Below are 11431 nucleotides of genomic sequence, written 5' to 3' on the forward strand. Positions count from 1 at the left end.
CTGAATTTCCACCACATCCATGAGGTCAGGGCTACTGACCAGTCTGGCAGGCTGGGATAGTTTGCCCTTAACATGCAGTTACAACATCATGTAACATCATGACCTTTGCAGGACAAAGCAGAATCTGGATCTGATGTTTGGACACATGTGAAAATGTTTGAGTTTCATTCCTCGACCACAAATAATCTCCACCGTTCAAGGTTAGTGTCAGCATTAAAATCAATCCACTGCTCTCCATGCAGGAGAGGCTTGGGTTTAACCTCTGTAAGGAAGTGGTGAGAGTCCTAATTGTTGAAGGGTGATAAAGCACAGCAGAGCTTGTAGAGCAAAGTTTTATTCTGCACTGATTCAGCAGATAAAAAATATGTTTGAGGGCTGTAAGATCACAGTGGCTGTAGCTCATAAGGGATTGAGGTTGCTCTGTTTGGAGGCCTCATCAGATACAAGGGAGAATAAACAAGACAAAATTTCCCCAAGGACATTTTTACATCTCTGGAGAGGATATCTGCTGCTCTCTGACCTTTCAGGAGTTCACCACAAGCTGATGCCATCCTGCCAATGATACCTCATGTGGAAAATAAATTAGCCGGTGCAGGGTGTGACCAGACAAGTCTAGGGACCAGTCAGTCACCTATTTGCCCCCAACCAGCCCTTTTCATCCCCTTACATCTCAATTTTTCTTCCCTAAATCACCCAAATCCCTCTTTTATCCCTCTTTGGTTCCTCCCCCAAACACTCTATTATGTAAATGCTCTTTTCCTACACAGCATAGATACCTCCCCTGCCTTGACACAATCTCCCTTATCCCAGGTGCTGATCCAGAGAGCTGATGACACATCTCCATGGGAGTCATGCTGGCACCATGGGGCTGATGCTCTGCTGGGGCAGCCCTGGGAGAACCTGGACAAAACCCTTATTCCTTGGAAGCCCTGAATTTGAGTTCCCACCTGCCACTCTGACCCTGTGCTCCTCCTGGCTTTCAGTGGGCTGACAGTCCCCAGGATGGGGCTGGGAGTAGCCTGGCAGGGCACATTTTGTCTCTCTGTGCAGATTACCCTCTTCTATCCCAAAACCAACACAACAAGCAGCAGATCACCCTCTTCTGTCCCATAAACAACACAACAAGCAGTTGCTACCTCCTCCTCCACCAACACAAGAAGGAGGAGGAGGTAGCAACAAAAGCCATGACAAACATTAAGCAAACAAGACCATATCAGTGTTGGCACTGCACAGATCTGATAACCATGAGATCAGACAATTTGTCCCATAGGTGACAGCAGAACAAACACCACCAGGAGTGCCCAGGTCAGCAGCGTGGCCGGTGTCTGAAGCGAACGTCGCGGACAGGCTGCATGGTCCCGAAGCCCCAGCGGCTGATGTCTATGGCTGGGATCTCCTCCTCCCCGTCAACCAGCTCCAGGTCAAAGTGACTCAGCATCAAGAACACAAACAATTTCATTTCAGCAGTAGCAAAGAAGCGGCCGGGACAGGTGGAAACTCCTGCCCCCCAAGGCATGCTGACAAATTTCAGCTTTTTCCCGTTTCTGTAGAAATCTTTCCTGGTGCCGTCTGGGTGTACAAAACGGTCGTACTTAAATTTGTGAGGCTCCTCGTGGATTTCTGGGTTCATCTGCACGGAGATGTATGGGAACAGAGCCACCCTGTCCCCCCTGCGGAGGGTGAGCTCTGTCCCAGTGCTTGTCCTCAGGGAGGTGTCCTCGAGCACAGCTCTGACCAGTATTGGGGCTGCCACCAGCCTCAGGGTCTCCTCCAGAGCACTGTCCAGCAGAGGGGTCTGGTTCAGCATGTCCCTGGTGACAGTAACTGGGGGGCTCCCTGCCTTCACTTCCTGCCCACTCTCCTTCAAAACTTTATCCACCTCACCTCTCACAGCCTTCAGAGCCTCTGGATGCTTCAGCAGATACAAGAGGAGCCAGAAGGCAGTCGGGCCCGTGTTGCCTTGGGATGCCCAGAGGAGCATGAACATGAAACGCTCCCGCATGTACTCGGGGACACCGTTTTCTGCCAGAAGTTTCTCTTGATCACTTATCCAGCCACTGATATTGTCCTTCTGCCAGACATTCTTCACAGACAGCACGTTCCAGAAGTGTCTCTTCAGCCTCTCAGCCTCTCTTTTGTCCTTGGGAGGCAGCAGAGCATAGGCCAGGCGAGGGAAGAGGCGGTCGTACTTACGGAACTCCTGGAAGAGCTGGTTGGAGTGGAGGCGATCCTGCTCTTCAGCTTTCTCCTGGCTCCCTGCCCCTCGGGGTGGCTCAGTGCCATACAGAGCCAGATACCCAGCTCTGAAGACAATGTTGTAGCAGTAGTGGAAGAGGTTTTCCTCCTGCCACCCTCTCTTCTCTCCTGAGCTCAGGTTGAAAAGCAGCAGCTTCCGAAAGCTCTCCATGGTGGCTTGTGTGAGGACAGTGAGGCCATCTCCCATCAGGTGCTTTATGCTTGATGTATGAACTATGCTATGAGTGGCTTCGATGGGTTTGTAGCCAAAAACCCGCACGACCAGCTGAGTGGCACTAGTCCTAAAGTCCAGTTTAGATCGTGATTCCTTCACAATGGTGCCAAAGGAGAAGGGATCCATCACAAAGGTGAAGTAATAACCACCGATCAGCACCGTGAAAACATCCCCGTGTTTGCTCTGCATCCTTTTGAGAAACTCTGAGCTGTCCTTTCTGAATTCCAGCAGATGGCCCAGCCAGGGAATGGTACCTTTGTCCAGGGGTGGCTCATTGGGTCTCTGTCTCCGAAAGACGCCCAGGACATAGAGCCCACCGAGCAGTGATGACACCAAGGTGCAGAGGAGAACCACCCAGAGCACCATGAGAGCTCTGTGCCGTCCAGGAGCTGGGGCTAGAGGGAGGCTGGGGCAGGAATGAGCATTTTATCCCCACCCAGCAGCTGACAGGCAGATGCAGAGCTGACAGCCTGTGTCCTCATTGGCTGTCAGTGTTTGCCTTGCCCCTGCTCAGTGCTCTGCTCGAGGTGAACTCGTCCCTGGATGAACAGAGGTTTTTAAGGTGGAAGGTATGTTGGAATCCCGTTGGAGTACCCATGCTGTATTGGGGGGATGGGTTTTGGCATGAGGCAAATTCCCTTCTCTAGGCTGCATGGAGCCCAGATTTTGTAAGGAAAATGTTCAGAGAATCCCACTCTGTGATCTTTGCCTTTAAGACCAGGCTATGGACACCCACTGAAAAAATGAAACCAAGAGTGGGTGTTGGAAATGCTACTGGAAATGAGCACAGGACCGAGGGGAGGGGGTCACAGCTGAGCTGATTTAGTCTCAAAAGCCAAGAGAAGGAAAAGTCTCTGACATTTTGGTGATCTCCACAGCACATGGTGTCCCAGGAGTGCTTTGCCAATGAACAGTGCAACGGCTACTGCTCTGTCAGAGTGCCAAGCAAAGCAGCTGAGCTGCCCCACGAGTGAGGAGAGCTTGAGCCACTGCATTTGCTTGGCACCAGAGGAGTGCAGAGTTTCCAGAAGCTCCATCCAGCCCCTGGCTGGGGAGCAGTGCCCATAGGGACCACAGCACTTCTGCTTTACCCACTTTCCCTTCTTTCCCTTTTGTTACCTCTCTCCAGATGGGGTTTGGGGACAATGTCAGGGACCCCCTGCCCCCTGGCACTGCTCCCCTGGGTGGTGCCACCCTGATCTACCCAGACTGCCACCACAGCCTGTCCCAGCCCCTGGTGCTTGGACCTCTTCTTGTGCAGGATGGAGAGTGACATTAACTCCCCTCCATTCCTCACCTTTGCTCTTCCCTAGAGCATCCCATCAGAAGTTTTCCACAGTCCCAAGAGTCTTCCTCTGTCTGGGATCACAATCTTCATTTTTTAGCTTCCCAGCTGCTCTCCCTTCTGTCCCTTTCCACGTTCCCTACAGTGACCTGACCCGAGGAGTGAAGGCCACATCACAGCATCAGCTAAATATTTATTCTGGCTTTGTTTTTTTAAGGAAAGCTCCCAACCTTAGCATTTTGGAAAAACACTGCAGCAATGTTGGGAAGAAAAATAACAGCAGTGATCAACTCGAAGCCCTTCTCAGTCCTGTAACCTTATGTAGTAATAAAATAAACGTGATGAGTGCTTTCTCTTAAATTAATCATTTTATTTGTAAACTCTAGGCAAGTTCCAGACTTAATAGATTTTCAGGATGAAAAGGGACGATTTAAGGTTCAGGAGCATTTGGGGTGATAACGCCTTGAAACAAAAGTCAGCAAACTCAGAACCTTGAACTTCAAAGCTGCACTGGGTAATAAGGATTGACCATCAGCCCTCTGTGCTCTGCTGTTCAGGACATGCTCTCACTCTGTTGTGTTTCAAAGGTAATATTTATCTTACAGGTGGTATCCATGGATCATTTTTATCTTGTCAAACTGCATCTTGGAAGGCAAATACCTTTACCACTGTTCTGCTGAGCCCCCTTTTTATCTCTTTCTGATTGTTACTGGTCTGGACTGTTCTGCTCAAACTGTCTCAAATCAGCTGATGATCAAACTGATCTCTAACCAAGGCTCTGCCCCTTGGGGAGCCACAGTTCCCTGCTCAGCAGGTCCGTGTGCCACAGCTCATCATGACAGAGAATAACTCAGCTCAAAGGTGTCCAGTCCTTCCTGTTTTTCTCCTGGTAGGAAACGAGATTGTCCTGGTTAAATCATCTGGCAGATGGTAAGAGCCAGGAGAAGCAAAGCCATCCCTTGGCAGTCTTTCTGGCCTGATGGATGAGCATGGAATTCCATCCATGGAAAGCCCATGCCAGGGAGGAGGAGAATCTCTCCTCAAGTTTTAGTTTGCATTTTTTAAGGCACAACATTGAGAAATCCGATCCTTTGTTTGCTGCTGCCTCACATACTGCAGATGGGAACTGGGTTTCTTCCACTAGTGCAAATCCAGGACAATTCTTTCGTAATAATTCCACTTGCAACAAAAACAGAATCCCACATGTACTTTTCCAATCCCAGTATGGAAAATCCTCATCTCAAGGCTGTTGCTAGGATGAACTCTCTGGTTGCACAGTGCTGTGGGCTCACACCAACTCCAGCATGGGCAGGATAGGATGTAAAAAATGTAAATATTTATGATGCATTTGTGATGCTCAACATTTCTATCTCAGCTGCGTATCTGCTGCAAGATGGGCTCGTCTGGGAGTCCTGGATGGAAAAGAAGGCACCTCTCCTGAAAATGGCCTGAGGGATCTTCCACAAATATGCCCTGAAGCGTTTCTTCACAAAAGCATAGAGCAAGGGGTTGAGACAGCAGTGGACAAAGGACAAGCTCTCTGTGACCTGCAGGGCATAGTCCAGTTTCCTGCTGCTTTCACAGCTCCTGATCACACCGACATCTTGCAGGGAGTGGAGGATGAGCACAACGTTGTAAGGACACCAGAGCACAAAGAAGACCCCCACCAGAGCAAGGACTAAGCAGAGAGCTCTCCTGGAGCCGGGTATCTGGGAGGTGTTGAGCACACAGGCGATGCGGGAGTAGCAGAAGGTCATGAAGAGGAGGGGGAAAAGGAATCCCAGGGTGTTTTGAATCACCCGAAAGACAACTTTCCAAAATAAGTGTTCCTGGCCATAATCCTGGGTGCATATGATGGTTTTGTTGTGAATTTGCCTTGTGCTGGTGAAAAGGCCATCAGGAATGGAGAGAGCTATGGAAAGGACCCACATCACCAACAAGAGGAGGATGGAATTTCTCCACACCGTGGAGCTGTGAGGAGACCAGGCATGAACTATCTGCAGGTACATGTCCAGGCTCATGCAGCTCACAAAGAAGATGCCACTGTAGAAATTGAGAGTGTACATGGCATTCAAGAATGGGCACAAAATGTCCCAGGTGACCCACTGAGAAATGTACAGAGCCCAGAAAGGAAGGGTCAGTAGCAGGAAGAAGTCTGAAACCACCAGGTTCAGCAAATACAGCTCAGTCATCTTCTTTTTCTTCTTGATGTACATGAGGAGGACAGCAAACAGGAGAGCATTCCCAGCCATTCCAACCAGGAAGATGACGGTGTAAAATGATGGCAAGAACACCCTGCTGAAGGAGAGCACCTCCTCTTTGGTGCAAAGGCCATAGAGCCCATAATCCTCCTCATCCAGGTACTCATATGGGTACTCACTTGAATTGGCAGCATCCAGCCACGAGTCTGTGGTGGTTGCTGTCACTCCTGAGCTTGTGTTTGACCAGTGGCTGCCTAGGAGCAAGGAAAAGGGATCAAATATTGTTCCAAGGAAGGAAACAGCCCATCACAGAGGAAATGTGAAACACATGTCTGAAAGACACGGATGTTTAGTTCATAGAATCATGGAATGGTTTGGCCTGGAAGGGAACATCAAGATCATCTCGTCCCACCCCCTGCCATGGGCAGAGACACCTTCCACTGTCCCAGGTTGCCCCAAGCCCCATCCAGCCTGGCCTTGGACACTTCCAGGGATCCATGGGCGGCCACAGCTGCTCTGAGAACCTGTGCCAGGGCCTCACAGTAAAGAACTTCCTCCTAATATCTGGTCCAAACCCACCCTCTTTCAGTTGGAAGCCATTCCCTCTTGTCCTGTCACTCCATGCTCCTGTAAAAAGCCCCTCTTTGTCTTTCCTGTAGGCTCCATTCAGGTACTGGAATTTCATGGGTTTAAATTTCTGCCACTGTCTGGTGAGTATTTTGTGTTCTGAACAATTTGGCCTTTGCCTAAGCATGGGCATAGCTGTCTACATGTACATACAAAAAAAAAAAAAAAAAACACAAAACCCAAAACCCAAAATTAATTCTGCTTTCCTTACTCAGACACATAAAACTTAAAAATGAATGAGCCTGGTTTCCTCTGACATAAGTCACTACTTCCTCCTGGCACCACCACAAGCTTTTAGTGAAGTTTCTGCTCCAAATTACAGGAAATCCACCACCACAGCTGACTGTGAGCTGCTTATATTCACCAGGGTCACTGCTGAGAAAGCAACATCTCAGTTCTTGGTAAAGAAGAACCTGCCAGCAGCACCTTTATGTCAGTGGGGCTGTTCCCAGAGGGGAAATGCTGAACATCCTCCTGCTCCTGGAGGACACAGAGCCCTCTCCATGCCAACTCTAGGACATGGATTCTGGTAAAAGGCCTTTGAAAATGGAAAATATAGATTTCATAGGATCCCAGAATGGTTTGGGTTGAAGAGACCTCAAAGAACATCTTGTTCCAACCCTCCTGCCCTGGGCAGGGACACCTTCCATTATCCCAGGCTGCTCAAAGACTCATCCAAGGTAAGGGCATGTAGGCACCAGAATCCAGTCCTGAATTTTGGTGAGAGGGAGATATTCAGCTGGAAGAACATTGCTGGAATCACTTCTGCATGAGACAAGGCATGAGACAACCCCTGCAGTGGTCACTCCCTGGAACTGTGGGCGTCACAGATGGCTGCAGCCCAGATTTCAGGAAATGGTGAGTGATTGGGAGCCTCCTATTTTTGGGATTTTCAAGCAAAAAAGCTGTCACTGAGGAGCCCATTTCACACAGTAGGAGATGGGATTTACCTGGTGCCGTTGGCACTTTGAAGGTTAATGAGAAGTTTATAAATCAAGGCTAATCTTTTGACAGCAAAACAAAAAACAGTTTTGCAAAAAGTTGTGTCAACACACCTGTACCCTTAGAGCAGATTTTTTTTTCAGCCATGGCCAAAGCTACCCATCTTTTTCCTGGAGCTCATTTTCCAGCAATCCCAAAGAGGCCTGGCTGTGTAGCTCCAGTCTCTCCTCGAGGATCTGTTTGTCCCTGCAGAGATGTGCAGGGTTTAGGAATGGTTCCTTCCCCACACACACCCAGGGAAATGGGTGCCCCTGCACCCCAGAGCTCAGAGTGGGTGTGCAGCTCTAAGGGGTGAAGCTCTGGACGTACCTGCTGTGGTCCCATGACTGAAAAGGCTTAAATACCCATTCCAGGCAGTTGCAGGCAGCTGAAAAGCAAAGAAAAATGGGTTTGAGCTGAACTGAAATGTTTTTGTGCTGTCTCAGTTCTTTGGCAAATGCTGCAGAGCACTTCAGACAGAGCGGTGGGAGAGCAGGGATCTGCCATGGGAAAGAGCCACAAAAAGACTTGTCTGGGAATGAGCTTTTAAAAATTTCTTTTCTGTGTCATATTTTGGAGGAAATTCACCCTCAGCTGTGACTGCAGCCCTTTGAGAGGAAACCAAGGCTGCACACTCTGCTGATCACAGCAACACCCGAGACTCATAAACCCCTTCCCCCTCACGCCCCCTCTGCCCACACCTGCGCAAACCACTCCCAAAATTTGCATTTGGGGTTTCTCCCAGCCCACTGAGATGCCTTTTCTCCCTCTGCCACATCCTTCTCCCTCCACCTCAGCCCAGCACTGGTGCCCACATCCCCACCCCGTAGCTCAGAGTGGAAGGGAGGGCTGAGCTCAGTAATTAATCCCAGCCCCAAGCTGGCTACCCCTCAAAAACACAAGAGAGCCTTGCCAGGTTTCTTGTGTGGCCTTGTCTACAAGCAAGAAGCAGAAAAGGCACTTACAGGAGCTTCTTCTCCTCTTTCCATCCTGCCAGAGGCTTGAACCAAGCTTTTAGCAACTTCTTTCATTCGTGCAAGAGGACGGTCGGGAAATGTGAGCTCAGCATGACCGCCCTGGTTTTGTTTTGTTTTCCTGCTTTTTATCATTCCTTGGCAGCTGGAAGAATGATCTCCACCCCATTTGAGCAAAACATCTGCAACAGCTGCCAGGGCTGAGCCCCTGCTCTAAGAATCCTAGTGTTTTCCAGGAAATCTAATGCTGCAGGATCCTCATCCTTGGCAGAGCACAAATGCCAAAGGCATTTCTGATGGTTTATTGGAGGAGTTTTTGGGCATCAGCATGGGTGAGGTGTCACACTCCTGCTTGTTTCCTCATGTCACCAACCAACAGGGCCATGGGAACACACTGGCTGTGCCAAGGCTTCCCCTGTGCCAATCCCAGTGCATTTTATTCACCCCAAACCAGCCTGGTAAAAACAGGAGAGCAGAGCAGCAGTGATGGCCACAGCTCCACGTCCACAGAGATTCACAGAGGATTCACAGAGAGAAATTTGTTATTTTTACCCATTTCCATGTTTGCCACCATCAGCTGCTGCTGCACTTAAAATATACGGTGTAATACATATATATTACTGTAATACAATCCATATATATTACTATAATACTATATATTCATATAATATACAAATTTATATTACTATAATATGTGTGCAACACACACATTAACAGAGAGCAAGAAGCCACTCACAGAGCTGAGACACTGGACACACACACAAGGAAGCTGCAGGTGACAGAGGTTTTATTAGGCCAGCAATTAAAATGAAATAAGTTTTTGTTTTTAATTGAGTTTCTGCCCTGAAGCAGAGAATTAAACGTGCCTCTGAGAGTCACTGGAGAAAGTGGCCTTCACTGTAATTTATTACAAGATATTAACTCAATTTCAGGGCTGGTAATTGCATCGATTTTTTGTTTCCTTTCAGACTGCAGGGCCCTAATGGCTTTGGCAATTAAAGTAACCAGATTAGGGGTAATGGGCAGCACATTTAGAGAGATGCAGCCTTGTCTGAGCCACTCTATTTTGTGCTGCCCAAAGTGCCACACGTCAGTGGCAGTGGCCCTGCAGGAGCAGCAGCTCTGCCTTCCCCCAGCTCGGAGATGGGGAGGTACAAACAGCACACAGGAGCACTGGGCTTAGGGACAAAAGGATTTCTCTTGGCTGTTTTACTCTGACAAGTTCTCAGATTTAGGAGAAGGTTTTAGGCATCTTTGGGATCCCAGTGGATTCTTCTTCCTCTTCCAGAATATGGTTTAAGTCAGGAGCAATTTCTAGGCTGTTTTTGGGCATCAAAATCCTGGCACAGAGTGGGGGTAAAATGAGGTCTGCTTGAAGGCTGAAATATGGGCAAACAGAGTCAATGGCATAATTCAGCAGCAAGAAAATCAGGCTGAGGGAAAGCCAGAGTAGCTGTGGCTGTCCCGTTCCTGGAAGTGTTTCAAGTTCATGGGGCTTGCAGCAACCTGATCTGGAACCTGCCCATGGTAGGGGGTGGAATGGGGTGGACTTTAAGATCCCTTCCAACCCAAACCATTCCATGATTCCGACATCAGGTGGGAGCTCTTCAGCAAAAGGACTAAGAGCCCAAATTTCACATAATTTCAGAAATGTTTGTTGCTGGTTGGGGTTTATGTACAAATGACAAATGGGACAGGACTGCTGATGAATGTGTCTCAAGCTGTTTTATTTTCCAGCATCAGTCTCATTACACAGTCATGACAATGGGAAGATGCCAGCAGCTCACATCCCAGGCAGCAGACCAAGAACTTAATGTTGCAACTCACTGTAAAAGTTTTTTGACCAATTACACAAAGTAAAAGCACATTGATAGTAGTTCTAACTATTATAAGCACACGTACCTTTGGTTAAAACAATGCTTGCTTATTTCAAATACAATGTTTGCTTGTAAGCTTTGAGATAGAATGCACAGAGCTCCATTATTAAGCTTAGAACTTAGTATCTCTAGATATACTATTGGAGTAGATACTATATATCTCTAGATGAATAATAGTATCACTAGATGTACTTTTTTGTAGCTTAGGGAGTTACAAAACCTTAGCTTATTTTAGATAAGTTTCAATATACAGACCAATGTTCTATTTGTCTTTACTTTCTACTTCTTATATAATTTTTCTGCTAACAAATCTTCTGGCTATTGTTTAGCTCTAATCAGTTTTGCTGTCTCTGAGGCCTGCCTTTTGCAGCTTTCTCAAAACCCCCTGATTTTATGGATTCCCATGGTGTTTAGGTGGGAAGAGACCTTAAAGACCATCTCATCTCATAGGGAAGATGTGTGCTGATGTTTTTACAAACAATTCCAGGGAGAGGGGATGGCTGCCAATGGCTTTGAAATGGGGTTTTAATGTCTCTACCTAAATTCAAGTAGTGGGTTTATTACAGAGCCCGGGCAGTCTGACTCCTGAACCAGCCAAATGGGGCCGCACAACCCTGAGTTCCTAAACTGTGGGGTAAATAACCTGTTCAAGGGGGGATATGTGGCAGGGGGCTCGGGAAGGCTGCACCCCCCTGGTACCCCGGCCAGAGGGGGCAGGCAGAGGGCAGCGAGCGGCGCAGTTTGGGATAAAGGAACCGAGAGAGAGAGAGAGAGAGAAAACCCCGCGGGGATGAGCCCCAGGGCCGCTCTCCTTTACTGAATGAAGCTGCAGCATCCTCTGCCTCCTTCCTGTATGGACACTGCCTCTCCCCAGAGGGATTTTCCGTACAATCCCATGCCCTGCCCTGGCAGGGACACCTTCCACTGTCCCAGGGTGACCCGAGCCGTGTCCAGCCTGGCCTTGGACATTTCCAGGGATCCGGGGGCACAAACAGCTGCTCTGGGCACCTGTGTCA

At 48.5% G+C, this 11431-nt stretch overlaps 2 protein-coding genes across 2 annotated transcripts; both read right to left on the reverse strand.

Annotated features, from left to right (window-relative positions):
- Nucleotides 1-318: 318 nt before the first annotated feature.
- On the reverse strand, nucleotides 319-3895 carry LOC134425808 (7-alpha-hydroxycholest-4-en-3-one 12-alpha-hydroxylase). Its single transcript, XM_063170824.1, has one exon. It carries the CDS (start codon nucleotides 2834-2836, stop codon nucleotides 1307-1309), a length of 1530 nt encoding a protein of 509 aa, XP_063026894.1. The 5' UTR covers nucleotides 2837-3895; the 3' UTR covers nucleotides 319-1306.
- A 209-nt stretch (nucleotides 3896-4104) lies between these two features.
- Nucleotides 4105-8691, reverse strand: ACKR2 (atypical chemokine receptor 2). Its single transcript, XM_063170930.1, has 3 exons — nucleotides 8530-8691; nucleotides 7895-7952; nucleotides 4105-6210 (listed from the first exon to the last, which is right to left on the reverse strand). Exons 1-3 carry the CDS (start codon nucleotides 8671-8673, stop codon nucleotides 5093-5095), a joined length of 1320 nt encoding a protein of 439 aa, XP_063027000.1. The 5' UTR covers nucleotides 8674-8691; the 3' UTR covers nucleotides 4105-5092.
- Nucleotides 8692-11431: the final 2740 nt, after the last annotated feature.

The sequence above is a fragment of the Melospiza melodia genome, chromosome 1 (genome assembly GCF_035770615.1).
Source record: "Melospiza melodia melodia isolate bMelMel2 chromosome 1, bMelMel2.pri, whole genome shotgun sequence".
Classification (NCBI taxonomy): domain Eukaryota; kingdom Metazoa; phylum Chordata; class Aves; order Passeriformes; family Passerellidae; genus Melospiza; species Melospiza melodia.